The sequence below is a fragment of the Borostomias antarcticus genome (assembly GCF_949987555.1).
Source record: "Borostomias antarcticus genome assembly, chromosome: 4".
Taxonomy (NCBI): domain Eukaryota; kingdom Metazoa; phylum Chordata; class Actinopteri; order Stomiiformes; family Stomiidae; genus Borostomias; species Borostomias antarcticus.
This window is the reverse complement of record NC_140237.1, coordinates 10,789,689-10,805,224: the sequence shown is the minus strand read 5'-3', so window position 1 is coordinate 10,805,224 and position 15,536 is coordinate 10,789,689. Positions and strand designations below refer to the sequence as shown.

The 15,536-nt window shown below is 47.7% G+C and overlaps 2 protein-coding genes across 2 annotated transcripts; one reads left to right on the top strand and one right to left on the bottom strand.

Annotated features, from left to right (window-relative positions):
• Positions 1–2,751: 2,751 nt before the first annotated feature.
• Positions 2,752–4,200, top strand: chrm4a (cholinergic receptor, muscarinic 4a; the record flags this gene model as incomplete). Its single annotated transcript, XM_084436577.1, has 1 exon — positions 2,752–4,200. The coding sequence occupies one exon, from the start codon at positions 2,752–2,754 to the stop codon at positions 4,198–4,200; it is 1,449 nt and encodes a 482-aa protein (XP_084292703.1).
• Positions 4,201–6,640: 2,440 nt separating this feature from the next.
• mdka (midkine a) lies at positions 6,641–15,232 on the bottom strand. Its single transcript, XM_084436751.1, has 5 exons — positions 15,117–15,232; positions 8,425–8,501; positions 7,954–8,121; positions 7,479–7,640; positions 6,641–7,384 (listed from the first exon to the last, which is right to left on the bottom strand). The coding sequence occupies exons 2-5, from the start codon at positions 8,498–8,500 to the stop codon at positions 7,356–7,358; spliced, it is 435 nt and encodes a 144-aa protein (XP_084292877.1). The 5' UTR covers position 8,501; positions 15,117–15,232; the 3' UTR covers positions 6,641–7,355.
• Positions 15,233–15,536: the final 304 nt, after the last annotated feature.

Here is a 15,536-nt window from a genome sequence, read left to right as displayed (position 1 = left end):
AAGAATAAGATCCGTTTTTCATCAGCCGAAGTTGAAGTTGAGACGAAGAGTCAGCAGGTAGTCCGACAAACTTTCCTGTTATTACAAAACTCTCATGCTGCTTTACTACAGAGAGAGCCATGTATGTGTGTGTGTGTGTGTGTGTGTATGTGTGATATGGATGATGACGAAACCTATGGAAATGCTTGATCCAGAGAGCGTCAATATTTCATGTCGTAGATCTGGTCCTTGCCTCCCTGATCAACCATGCTGATTACCATTCGATGCATGGTGATTATGAATCATTTCACCCGTGGTATTAAACATTAGCATGGAAAGAGAAAGCCATCCATGCATCTAAGCTCAGTTGTTCCAGACATTATTAAACGATTAACATTTAGGTCAAACTGAATTAGCGCAGAGGAATGTTGATCTCTGGTGCTGTGTTTGACGAAATTGTCTTGTGTGAGATCTTGTGAAGTCTTAATTAGAGGAGCAGACACCTGGGCAGGGCAGGCAGTACTGTACATCACAGAGAACAGATCTAGATCATCGCATGACTAACCAAGACACAAAGAGGTCAGTCCATCCATTATGAAGGCAACCTTACCCTGTGCAGGCGTGTGTGTGTGTGTGTGTGTGTGTGTGTGTGTGTGTGTGTGTGTGTGTGTGTGTGTGTTCCATCCATTATAAACCAGCTCTCATCTTCACCCATGGCTGGGTTATTGGTTATACATGCAGCTATTCTATAGGAATACAGGAGGTTTCCTGTTATCCTGTATCCTAACTATGCCCTTGAGACAACCATATGGTCGATTATTCATGTTTGATTTCATGATTAATTGAACTGAAGGATGCATAAAGGTTAACCTTAATACCCCAGAGTATTTCAAACCATGTGTTTTTAATACAATAGAAATCACACCCAGGTGGTGAAGTCAGCAGTGCAGTTTTATGAGAAATCTCTACTGCCCTAGTGCTGGTGTGCAATGGTATTGGCAATTCCTCATTGGTCTAAATGTCATGCTACAAGCGGACACACACACAGACAAAGAGGCCGGCTGGGGATTGCAAGGTCTCCGGTTCGATCCCACCTCCCGGCATTGTGCTGAAGTATCCTTGAGCAAGACACTGAACCCTAAAATTGCTCCCATGCGGCACTATGGTGCAGTACTTGGTACTATCGTGTCACAGCAGGTCTCCCAGGCCGTTCTGTGCAGTCTGACTGTTCTCCCGGTGTTTGCAAGGGTTTCCTCCCAAAGAACCCAATACGAAATACATGCAGAAGAACAGATGCTCTTTAGTCCTCCCCCTCCCACCAAGACTTGGACTGAGCACTTGGACTTGTTTCCCGGGCGCCATGAGTGATGGCTGCCCACTGCTCCTGGCTGCCCCTGGAGGAGTACAGCTTGGATGGGAGAAATGCAGGGAACAATTTCCACCGGCCACCACTGAAGATGTATGTGTGTGTTGTGTGTGCTGTGTAGCCCCTCACTCACGCATGTTGTGTAATTACGTGTGACCCTCGAGGTCCAGAATTATTATTTTAAAAATTATTATTATTCAATGGAATTTTCAGTCACTAAGGCAACAACTTAGACAAAGTAAACTTCTGGTGTGTCAGCTGATATGGCAAAAAAAGAAGAAATCTGCAATAATAGTCAAACGCTAGCAAGTCGGAAATGTATTCAAAATGTGCAAATTAACTTTGGGACCTTGTTATTTGGTGGTGGGATTACTGTTTACATATCTCGACTGTTCTGCTTTCGGGCGGCTCAAGAAACTGCTGCTTGTCATGTTTTATGTTAGCTAGCTAGCTAGATACTGCCGCTATTAGCTAACTTGACAGTGTTATCATCGCGGCAAACCGGATGTTGAGATGGACCAAAGTGGTGTTATTGTTTTGAATATGAACATTCCATGAAACGGTCTATAGAAGTGGCTGCACTTTTATTTGTATTTTTTGTTCCATTGAAATGAATGATGGAATGTTAATTTGTTAGTGGTGGCAGTTGGTGATTTGAAAATATACACAAATTTTGCAAACTGCCACTCTTTCTACAATTTTCACAGTACTTTCACATACTGTATTATACAACAAAATGTTCAGATTGCCATGCTTTCACACACATTCAAATATCCAAGTGATGCCATTCATAGTTTTTGAAAAGTGAAAAATCATGCTCGCCACCATACACACAAATGGTGGGATGTTCAGTGCCCCACAGTTGGTCATTTCAAATTCATACCAATTTTCTGTCACTACTCCTACAGTTTTTAACCTACACAGACATCTCGAAATGTTCATCAAGTTGTGACATGTATACTTAATGGGATAGAGCTGTCTGAAGCCGGCCATGCTTTCCTTATGCATGTCCTCTAGGGCTGGTGTGCAATGGTGTTGGCGACTCCAGATTGGTCTTAATCTCATGCTACAAACGGACACACTCACAGACACACGTCCTATAGAAAGCCTTCAAACACCCTTAAAAGTAATTGTAAAACTCCATGAAATCTTAACACTCAAACATAATGAGTCATGAGTACAGTCAGAGGAACTAGAATTTACTAATCTCAGAATCTGTGCATTCAGTACTTACCTACTCTCCTTCTCTCTCTCTCTCTCCCTCTTCATCCCCGTTCATCCTCCTAGGCTCCCTGAGCAATGTGTCTACAGACGTCTTGTCGGCCAATCAGAGCTGCGATGGGGGTAACGCCACGTGCGAGGGTGCAGAGGAGGTGGTGTTCGGCAGCCCCTACAAGACGGTGGAGATGGTGTTCATCGCCTTGGTCACCGGCTCCCTCAGCTTTGTGACGGTGACAGGCAACATCCTGGTCATGCTGTCGATCAAGGTCAACCGCCACCTGCAGACCGTCAACAACTACTTCCTGTTCTCCCTGGCATGCGCTGACCTCATCATCGGCGTGTTCTCTATGAACCTGTACACTGTGTACCTGATTATGGGCTACTGGCCGCTGGGCCCGGTCGTGTGTGACCTTTGGCTGGCGTTGGACTACGTGGTCAGCAACGCGTCCGTTATGAACCTCCTCATCATCAGCTTCGACCGCTACTTCTGCGTGACCAAACCGCTCACCTACCCTGCACGCCGCACCACCAAGATGGCCGGCCTGATGATCGCCGGCGCCTGGGTGCTCTCCTTCATCCTCTGGGCGCCCGCCATCTTGTTCTGGCAGTTTATAGTTGGCGAGCGCACTGTCCCGCCCGGCGAGTGCTACATCCAGTTCCTGTCCAACCCGGCGGTGACCTTCGGCACAGCCATTGCGGCGTTCTACCTTCCCGTGGTGATCATGACCGTCCTGTACATCCACATCTCTCTGGCCAGCCGCAGCCGAGTGTCCAAGCAGAAGCCAGAGGCCAAGAAGGAGAAGAAGGGTCTGAAGGCTCCAGGTCTGTTGAAGAGCCACATCCTCAAGCAGAACAACAACAACCAGCCGCCCTCCTCCAAGACCAGCCAGGAGAGCAGCGCCGCCCTGGAAAGCAGCGCCGGCCTGGAGGACACGCTGAAGAACGGCAGGCTAGAGGAGGCCCCGCCCGGGCCCACCCAGCCCGTCTCCGTACCCCCCAACTCCACACTCGCTCCAAACCCCCCTGAGGAGAAGGAGATCTCCAACGACTCTAGCACTGCCAGCATCGCCCCCAAGGAGCCCAAAGAACATGTCAATAGCGAGGCCACATCAGAGGTGAGGCTCTGCCCCTCTGCCACTCCTACGCCCGCCAATCCTGCCCCCCCATCCGTCAAAATCAACCCTGCCTCCAAGTGGTCAAAGATCAAGATCGTGACCAAGCAGGCGGGCGACGAGTGCATCACCGCCATCGAGATTGTCCCGCCCAACGAGCAGGCGGAGTGCCACTCCATCCCTATCAACCGGCCGCGCACCGTGGCGAGGAAGTTCGCCAGCATCGCCCGCAGCCAGGTGAAGAGGAAGAGGCAGATGGCGGCCCGAGAGAAGAAGGTGACCAAGACAATCTTTGCCATCCTACTGGCCTTCATCCTGACCTGGACGCCCTACAACGTCATGGTCCTGATCTCCACCTTCTGCCAGTCCTGTGTTCCGGACACAGTCTGGGCCATCGGCTACTGGCTGTGCTACGTCAACAGCACCATCAACCCGGCCTGCTACGCGCTCTGCAACGCCACCTTCAAGAAGACCTTCAAGAATCTGCTCATGTGCCAGTACAAGAACATCGGCACCAGATGAGCAGGGAGGCACAAGGATGAAGGGATGGAGGAGTGGCTGTGAGGTGAGGAGGAGAGGGTTGGTATACTGGGATGTCTTATGGGCTGATGGGGTGGAGAGGAGAAGGGTTAGGAGAGAGTAAGCGGTGGTGGTGAGGGGCGAAGTTGAGGGAACAGGGAACAGTGAAAGGGTTGGCAGAAAGAGGGGATGGAGACGCAGGGGGAAGAAGAGAGAAAAAGGGGAAGGATGGGAGGAGGGGAGGTAGTCTCCACTCCAGCTCCCTGGTTTTCCTCCCCAACCTTGAAGACAGAATTCTGAAGATAGGACGAAGGCGCTGTTATGAGGATGGAGATGGTTGGACAATCTGACATGAGCCAAAGACACTGTGGTGGAGCTGGAGAAGGAGCCTTCAGAGAAGGACTTTTCAGCGGGGGACTCTTCAAAAGTCTTTTGAAGGATTCTTTATATTATTAAGGATTCTTAATATAGGAGTCTTAAAAAAAAGAGTCTTCAGAGAAATAGTCTTTAGAATAGGAGTGTTCACAGAAGGAGTCTTCTCCAGGTTGGTCCTCTGTCTCCAGGACCTCTTCTCTCCTCCCAAACCACCAGGACCTCCACCTCCTGGTCTCTGAACACTGATTTGTGGTGACAATCTTCACAAAGCACAGCTGGAGGTCTGGAGGTTTAAAACAGGTCAGACTAGACTAGGCCAAGACAGATCAGAACAGACCAGGTCCAGCCAGCCAGATCTATCCATATAAACGGTATACCGATGCTACATACAGAGCTCTTTCTGCTGTGTGTGGGTTAAAGGCAAAATACATTATTAAAATGTACTTCTTAAAATGTATTTCTTCATTTGTATTCAGGAAACAAAACAAGCATGGAATCTATAATTACAAGTTTCTGCCTTTTCACTTTCTTCTCACCATCCACAAAATTGAGACTTGACCCCCCCCACGCCCTCCAGACCTTCCCCACGAGGAGACGAGTGGTGTGGGGTCCATACACATACACAGCCGAGACGGTTTTAAGCAGAACACGACTGGATTAGTTTCATGACTGCAATTCGGAATGTAGAAAGTTCTAAAACTGCCATTTTCAAGATTCAACCTGTCAGTTCCAAAGCTGTCTAATGGCTGTTGTATGTGAAGTTGGCTTTTAACTACTGCAGATCAGACACCTCTCACCTCCCATCTCTGTGACCTGTGACTATATATTGACCCCTGACATATTGGTACTGTGTCTCCCACTTCCCCAAGGCCCTGGTATAGATGGCTGTTAGCTCCAGAGTGATCTGGTTAAAGGCCCTGCTTGCATATACCAGTGTAACAGTGATGGTTGGGAGACATGTTAGCCTGCTTGATACATGAAGACATGCACTGCTAGCTCCCTGGGACCTGGCTTTAGCTTAGCGAGGTAGCACAAGTCTTTCATGCTGGAAACCCATGTTGGAACTCTGTAACATCGTACATGTCAGGCCTCCTTGGAAACCTATGCTAGACATAATGTACAACACACTTACAGGTATATACTGTATGGAACACTGATGTACAGAATAATATTATCAAACATGTTTTATATTCTCTCCTCCCCAGAGTCCTTTATGTAAATAGCAGAATGTTGTATGCTTCACGTATGCTCTACAGAATGCAGTTCCTCTCATGCATTTCATATCTGAGTGTTTGTACCTCTCTAATATGTTTGTGATTTAGACTTACTTTTTCAAATTGAATATAAACTCTATCTCTCTCTCTCTATATATATATATATAACTGTCTGTATGCAAAAGTTAACCAAGGGAGTGCATTTCTATTCTGCTGTTCAAAGTTAGGACTGTTGGAGAAAATGTTGAATGGGTTGTATTTTTTTGTTGTTTTGGAATGTCAAAGGTGGATGTAGTCGCTAATCTTTGTAAAACAAACCTCCATATTAGGACACAGGGGGTGGAGTCTAGCAACAACCCTCCACATTAGGACAGGGGGTGGAGTCTAACAACAACCCTCCACATTAGGGCCGTGTTCGGTCTGAAAAACAGGGGTTGCTCCATATTTTGGGACCCCCTCGAAAACGAGATGATCCATCTCAAGAGGTTTATCCCATCTAAATAAATTTCTATATTAGGACACAAGGGGTGGAGCCTAACAACAACCCTCCACATTAGCACAGGGGGGTGGAGTCTAACAACAACCCTCCACATTAGGACAGGGGGGTGGAGTCTGTATGGTGTTGGCATGAGAGACTGGGAGTGTGTAGCCCCCACCCCCAGAACCAGAGACACGTGTACATACAGACTGCTGAGCAACATGTCCTTTTCTAAACTGTCTAATAAAGATCTTAGACCCGCCGGAGTCTGGCTATCTGTTGTTTTATACACAGACACACACACACAAGAGACCAGAATTCAGAGACTTTACTTCAAGACGTGAATACAAAAGGTGAAGAGGGTGTGTGGGTGCCAGTGTGTACGTGTGCATAATTTCCAAATATACTCAGTTCATACACCATTACCTTACATAAATTGGAGTACATATTATAAAACTAAGAATTGCAATATAACTGCTATAATCTTTACAGTGACTGCATTTCACTTGAGTATTCAAAACTCAATTCGGTATAGAATAATACATTGAGGAGAACATCCTCCATCTTCTAGAAAAATAGATGATTTACACTCATCTAATTTTTATAATTGGCACACAAAAATCCACTTCCAAACTCCTTTAATCCAGGTAAGAAATGCTAAATGGTTATCAAGAGAAAATAAAACTATAAAATCAAAGCAATATAACATGTTGAAATGTTGGATTAAAAACACAAATACTTCTACGAGTTATGATAGGCCTCCAACAAGTGGCATTGCTATAGACTTGTTGGTACTAAGGTACAGAAAGAACAAACTCAAACACATACTGTAGTGACAATAATATTGTACATGACTGCCTACACAGCTTAGACACTACAGTGAAAGATCTACCTGGGACTGGCTTGTACTGCACTGTACCCACAACTGTGTTTGTGTGTGTGTACCTAGACTTACACGGTTTGTCATAATTCATTAGTGTTGACTTCCGGTTTGCACGAAGAACACAGGAAGTGATGTAATATCATCCAGCCATCCCCAGGTCTAGGTCTGTAGTTCCAGCTGTGTGACAGCGTTCTAGGAGCTCATCCTTCTAGTTCTCCTTTGCTTTCCCCTTCTTTCCTGCAGACAGACGACACCACCACCGCCAGGAATCAGCTTAGAATCAGACATTACTGTGTGTCTGTGTGTGTGTGTGTGTGCATTGCCCTCTCACCTTTGGGCTTAGTCTTGGTCTTCTGTGCGCAGGGCTTGGAGACCTGGATGGTGGGCTGGCACTCAGCGTGGTACAGAGCCTTCTTCAGCGTGCCCGAGCGGCTCCGGACGCGGGAGGCAGCGTCACACTCCCCCCAGTTACCAAACTTATACTTACAGTCCGCTGGGGTGGGGAGAGACGGGGAGGAGGAGGAGGGGTGGGGGGGGGGGACGCAAAAGGAGGAGGAAGAGAAATGGAGAGAGAGGGAGAGAGAGAGAGTGAGCGGTGGGATGGAGAGTGAGAGTGTGAGCCATCGGTTCAGTCAGTTGCTATGGATACATGGCATTTGAGTCATTAGACAAATCTCCTAAAATAAAAATGTACTGTATGTTAGACTGTTACACCACCACACCAAGCAGGGCCGATTCAAGCTCTATAGAGCATCTCAAAGGGCACTGCGCCCAGACCACCCAGATGCACTGGAACGACCTCTCACCTCCGAACTGCTTCTTCCAGTTGCAGGGGACTTTACACTTCAACTTCCTGGTCTGCTCCTCACAAGACCCCTCCCTCACGCCCGCGCCACAGTCGCCGTTGTTAGCGACGCAGTTGCCATAGCGCCACTCCGCGCAGTCTGAGCCGCCCTTGGAGCCCTTCCCCTTCTCTGTGGGAACCAAGACGACGCCGATTTGACAAACGTTTTCACCAATGGCGGGATTACTGTAGTCACAACCGGTTACGTTATTTGTTAAATTAGTTCAACTGGAGACTAGTTTTGAGGATTCAAGAGCTTTACGATGGCCGTGACGGTTCTGATGAATAAAGGCCTGGACAGACGCAGGCGGCTCCAGGCATTTCTTTTCTTACTGATCACACGCCATCTTAGAAGGTCAATCCCTATGATTTGTTGATTAAACAGTCAGACCGGGAGCCTGGAGCCGGCTACGTGTTTTCACCTCACACTCACCTTTCTTGCTCCTGGCGGCGTGTGAGGAGAGGACCATCAGGGTCAGGAGGAGCAGCATGGAGAACACACCCCTCATCCTGGAGAGAGAGAGAGAGAGGGAGGGGGAGGAAGAGAGAGAAAGGGAGGAAGAGAGAGAGGGGGGGAGAGAGAGAGGGAGGGGGAGAGAGAGGAAGGGGAGAGAGAGGGAGGAAGAGAGGGAGGGGGAGAGAGAGAGAGAGGGAGGAAGAGAGAGAGGGAGGGGGAGAGAGAGAGAGAGAGGGAAGGAGGAAGAGAGAGAGAGGGAGGGGGAGAGAGAGAGGGAGGAAGAGAGGAGGGAGGGGGAGAGAGAGAGAGGGAGGAAGAGAGAGGGAGGGGGAGAGAGAGAGAGGGAGGAAGAGAGGAGAGAGAGAGGGAAGGAGGAAGAAAGGCAGAAAGAAAGAAGAAAACATCATTAGGAACACGCCACCAGACACTGTATAGGTGATACCACGGCTCCAGTGACGGAGGTCAGGGGTCAGCCTCTCCTGTGGAGGACCACAGCTGGATCTGCTGCTGGAGAGGAGGGGTGAGGAACCAGGGGTCGAGGGTCAGGGGCCAGGGGTCAGGCCCAGTAATGCTGATCACATCTGGACTAACGAACACCCAGCCAACTATCTCTGGCTGTTCCATGTACCGACTGACTCCCTGCCTCTACAGAGCCATGAATGAGCGGCTACAGTTCAGGACTGAAACAATTGATTCTTTACAATATTATGTATGACCAGTTATAAAGGCTTGACTCTGGGCTGAGAGAGAGAGAGGGAGAGAGAGAGCATGTGCGTGTGTGAATGTATGAGCCAGCCGAATATTGAGTGCTGGCATCGACTTTTCCGTGTTCTCTCATGACTCACGGCGGAGCCGATCACATGACTCCGCGAAGGGGAACACGTAGTCATCAATCAGGATCAATAGCAGGTCGCAACCTGCCTCGCCCTTACTCTCTCTTCCACAAACACACCAACACCATGGAAATGAGAGCGAGGGAGAAGGGGGGAGGGGGGTGGGGTTGGACTGCGGGGGTAATGGTAGGTTTGGTTTGGGGGCGGGGGTGAATTAAGGGTTTTTGTATTTTTTGCTGAACAGCTGCTTCGACTTAGTCTCTCTCTATGCCGAGAGCAACGATGAGAGATGTTGCTGTTACTGTCGCACACAAACACACACACACAAAAGCATGCATGCACACGCACACACACACACACACACACAAAAGCAGGCATGCACACGCACGCACACACACACACACACACACACACACAAACACAAAAGCATGCATGCACATGCTAAGGGCCTGGCTGGCTGGAAGCTGATCCCTCGGGGGTCTCTCTTTAAGCCCCTCCATAAAACATGCAGCTGACCCACTAAAGCTGTCGGCTCCTCGCAACACAGAACCATCCTGAGACCAGCCAGGCTGAGGCCTCGTTCACACCGATACGTCTAAAATGGCCTTTTAAAACCAAAACCATCTCCGTCCACAAGGGCATTTTAGCACCGGTTCAGAAATATTCTTAGTCCATACTAGCATGCCTGAAAAATATATCACATGACAACATATCACATTCATGTACACTGGGCATCTGTGTGCCAGTGTGAACATGGAGCAATATGTCAAGTATTCTGCATGGAATAGCAGTAAGCATCGTCTTCCAAGATATTAGCCTAATTCAGTAACACTTGCTTACAGTAAGCAATGCCACATATTGCTTACTTGAACAGATAGCTGAGATCATCATCAATAAACAAATGCATCCTATTCCTAGGACCACTCTCACAGATACCTGATTTAGGTCATTAATGTGCATGAAATGAGGACATGCATACCATGTGGTAGTCTCTGCATTCGTTAAAAAGATAGATAATGTTGGCCTTTGTTGAGTGGGTCTCTCTCCGAGACCACCTGCAGGGTCCGGGTGGATTGACTCTTCGTTAGTCTCTAGTTTGAATTGGATTTATTTTTGGATATTAAATATGTGCAGGCCCACTTTAATTTTCGAAATGCATTGCAGTGTCTGGAAAGGCTCTCGCCCAAAGTGATTTCTCGGTTGGAACTTCAACCAGGCCAATCAGCGTCCTTTGAATGCAATGACGGAATTAAACTGTGCAACATGATTGGTTAGGGGATTAACTAATTGCTGAGGACTCCTTTAGCAACACCCCATCTTGGAAAACGGCTGCAATAAGAGCATATTCTGACTGAATCGCCATTTAATTTTGCTGCATTATTCAGTCTGAGCGTCAGGCCATTTTCCCCTGATCCATGTGAACATCTGTAACGGATTTTCAGGCAAGCAAACGCTCTCTCTATCGCACTCCTGTTGAGCAACTGATTAAATAAATGCTGCCTTGGGGAATAGGAGGCAATATATGGTATAATAATAAGCCACCTCTTTAATGGATAACCGTTGTCTCTAATAAGTACATTCAAGTTGTGTGTTCCCACACGCAACGCTCACATCTAGCCTGCTTTCACTCCATAATGCGCAGGTGGCTGGAGACGCGAGAGCTGTGTGCATTACCCTAGCATATGATTTCTTAAAGGAGTAGTAAAGGGAAAATGCATGTTTAGCCCTGTTTTAAGGTTACTTATGATCATATACAATGGTTCAGATCAAAACGTTGACAAAACTAGCACTTTTGAGAGTCTGATAATTGCCCTACCACCGTTTTGGTCATACAATGGATGTGGGTGGGCATCTTGAAAAATCTTTCAAAAACATGTTAAACTCTCCATTTCAAAGACAATTTTAAATTGTTGAAAATTTGCTTTTGATGTGTCCCTTAACATTACAGAATTCTTCTCTTCCTATAGTGTCTAGCTCTGAAAAACGTACACGTCCTTTCTTGATAATATAATAATATATATGTATAATAACCAAACAATCAGAGATGATAACAGTGTAGCAGGCTAATGATTTTAATCACGTCTCGGAAGACACGCTCACATTCAACTTGACTCTACACACAAGCTGACGTTAGACTAACACCAAAATATTATATTTATAATAATAAACGTGACCAAATAAACTAAAGCCCCAAATAGTTCAACTATGAATAAAGTTCATAAATCCCAGGGTTTTCAAACTATAACGGGGTCAGCAGCATTTTTAAAAACACTAATTTTTAGGGGTAGTGTGGATGCTAGGCATAACATAGCCAGAGTTCTGAGTTTCAGAATCAGAATTCATTTTATTGCCTTTGTAGTTTTTCAACATACTAGGAATTTTGTTTTCGGGCATGGTGCATAACATGGAAATAACATTGGAGAGGGTGCCCTCCCCAACACACACACACAACCCCCAGCCCCCCCCGGCCCCCACACACACACACACACACACACTCCATGTTTTCATGGGGCCGTTCAGAGCTAGAGTCCTCTTTTCCAGTAGAAGTGGCCGTCCAGTGTTTCCACCTCAGCTGGCAGCTCCAATGACATTCCTCCGTAGCGCTGCTCTCCAGGCAACACTGCTGTCTGAGGAGGAGGAGGAGGAGGAGAAGAGCACTCAGTCCACTGGAGGAAAGAGAAACCTAAATGACCTCCACCCCCCCTCCACACACACACACACACACACACACACACACACACACACACACACACACACACACACACACACACACACACACACACACACACAGAGGAGCAGGCGACCTCCATACTTCACCCCCCAAACCCCCCTGCACTTCTTCTCCTCCCCAAAACAGCTCTCCACCCCTTACCCTTCTCCTCCCCCTCTCGTCTTCTTCTCCTCCTCTCTCCTCCCTGGCCCTCCAGACAGAGACCTCCTGCTGGGTCTTTCATCCTCCGGAGGAATGGATGGATGGATGCATGAATTGATGGATGCATGAATTGATGGGGGTGCAATTAGCATATTTCGGTGGAACTAGGTTAATCTGTTTCTAGGAATTACATTCTGCAAGGTTCCCTCCAAAGGTTGTGCTGGATTGCCTCCAAGGAGGGCTGTGACCCAATGTCCTCAGACAGAGCCCCACACACCGCTACTGACCCAATGTCCTCAGACAGAGCCCCACACACTGCTACTGACCCAATGTCCTCAGACAGAGCCCCACACACTGCTACTGACCCAATGTCCTCAGACAGAGCCCCACACACTGCTACTGACCCAATGTCCTCAGACAGAGCCCCACACACTGCTACTGACCCAATGTCCTCAGACAGAGCCCCACACACCGCTACTGACCCAATGTCCTCAGACAGAGCCCCACACACTGCTACTGACCCAATGTCCTCAGACAGAGCCCCACACACCGCTACTGACCCAATGTCCTCAGACAGAGCCCCACACACTGCTACTGACCCAATGTCCTCAGACAGAGCCCCACACACCGCTACTGACCCAATGGATGATCTAGATCTTGTCCCCTCACTATCAGGCATTTATAGACAGGACACACACACACACACACACACACACACACACACACACACACACACACACACACACACACACACACACACACACACACACACACACACACACACACACACACACAGCAGTCTGAATAGGCGATCTCCTTCCGACATTCTTGCCTCCTCTCTATGACCTCCTCTCCTTCTGTCATCCTCGACTCCTCTCTTTCTCTCTCCCTACTACTTTTTTCCTCTCCCTCTCCCCCCGTCCATCTCCATAAAACTCCCCCTTCTCTGGCGAGCCCGAAGACAGACCTCTTACCCACAAAGCCACATTCCTGGCCCTCTCAGAGAATCCAGTGACCGTAAAACAGAAAGCCTCGCACCACCACAGAGGCTGCAGGGATGTGTGTGTGTGTGTGTGTGTGTGTGTGTGTGAGAGAGAGAGAGAGAGAGAGAGAGAGAGAGAGTGACATATCAAAGGCTGAGTGAGTTTCCTGTCCTACTTCAGGTGACCGAGGCCACTTATTAATGGTCAACACGGCTGACAAGACAACAACTGACCGGTCTTTGTCTCTGTAGTTCACTGTAGTTATTTAGAACTACAAAGATGGTGTGAGAGATTGAGAGAGAGAGAGAGAGAGAGAGAGAGGCCCTACACCCTCTGAATGAGACTCAATGGCCCAGTTGAATAGACAGACAATCTCTCCTCTCTTTCAAAAGCTGGTTCTCTCTGCTCTGATTATCTGTCCCACTGCCTGGAGGTCCATCTGCCGAGCAAACACAAGCTCTGAACCCCTCCTCTCTCCCCCTCTCCTTCTCCTCTGTTAAACCTCCCCCTAGGCTTGGGATCCAGCCGGCCCAAAAGACAGAGAACAACAACAACATCCTGGTCTCTCTTCTCCTGTACTTCTCTTTCATCTCCAGCTGAGTTCATTCCCTGAAGCAACACAGTCTGCTGCATTAGAGGAGAGGAGAGGAGAGGAGAGGAGAGGAGAGGAGAGGAGAGGAGAGGAGAGGAGAGGAGAGGAGAGGAGAGGAGAAGGACAAGATGGTGGGACAGGAAAGGAGGAGAGGAAATGAAAGGAGAAAGCAGACAGATGGGAAGTCGCTCCTCCCTCCCAACACACAGACCAGGGTCAGAGGTCAGAGGGGGGTCTGCTGGTCCTTCTCAGGAGGCAGTGTCAAGCGACCTCGCACGGGATTGGCTGCCTCAGCGTCTGAACCAGTAATTATCTACCATCTCTACAGCATCACCATGTCACATTATAGAGAGGAGCGAGTACATTATTACAGAAGGAGTTTAGCATCCCCAGTGTCTGAGTGGATCAGGCTGGAGAAGGTCAGGCCTAACAGCCAACTAAATAGCTTGAGTTAAATATTCATACCAACTTATTCTTAAAGTGGAGTCAGATTTAGGAGTAGGGTCAGGGTTATGGGTTTAGAGCGAGGGTTAGGGGTGGTGCGGGTTAAAGTAAACACATAATAGGGTATTAAATGTGAGAAACTGCATGCTCTGCGTCACTCACACCTGCACAGCTGACTGACCCAGTGTCAGTTGTGTGTTACAAAAGCAAAATAATAACCGACCATGTTGACACTATAGGCTGTTGAGAGCAGAGTGCTGACAAGTCACACACCAGACCTACTCTAGCCTACAGTTTGTGTTCTTGATGAATGAAAGCCTGAGCAGAACATTCCCCAGCTGACATATATAGCCTACCTGATGCCCGGTCAGAGAAAAGGCCCAGAATCATCACTACTGGACATGACAACGCTACCACTTAAAAAAAAAAAAAAACTATTTAGGTTTGACATGCGTCAACATCACCGACGCAATTTAACGTTTTGGAAATATTACGTGTCCACATACATTAGGCTACAAGTCCCTGAAAGCAATACAATGATATAGGCTCGATTACAACCCTTGGAAAAGTTGGTAAACATGCAGGTCTTCTCCAGTGAGATTACTGGCCGCTGGGTATTTTCCGCGAATAAAACTACGGAGATGAACGTTCAGAGCCTCCATCAACAAAGTTGCTACGGTACCCGCCACGCACACAGGCATACAGCTAGATCCACCCAACAGAACAAACAAATAAATAGGCTACTGGAAAAAAACAATCAAACAAATCGTAGCCTAAAGACGCAGATCATAAACCCCTTCTACGGCCAGAGAGGATTTACGCACGGTTCTCCCCAAAGCAGAAGTTCATACAAAATCAGTAATTGCTAAACGGTTAAAATCCACGGATACATTCTCCCCTACTCTACACTCAAGTTCAGAAATAAGCGGAGAAGCGTAGCCTACTTGTTTTAGTGGTCTTTCTTGTTGAGAGAGCTGGAGGTGGCGGTCTAAACCTCGGGGGAGTTCAGGATTCTCTCTGCTGCCGCCCGTCCTGCTAACTCTGATTCGCCGGCCTCTCCTTTGTCTCCCCGAAAACTAGTTTGAGCTGGTCTCATTATTAGAGACACTTTTAAATCACCCTCCGTGACATCACTCACCCACGTGGGCATGGGTGAGGGTTCGATGGATTTTCCTAATCCTGACCATAACATTCACCTTCAGGAACTAATGGCCAAACCTTTGTTTGTTAGGAGTCACTCAGACAACACAATCACATTCACTGTTTTACCAAAGTGATGCTGATGCAGTGTGCAACATCACTTTTGATGCTTGGTAAGCTAATGAGAAAACAATATCTTTATATACCCACAACCTGTCACAAAC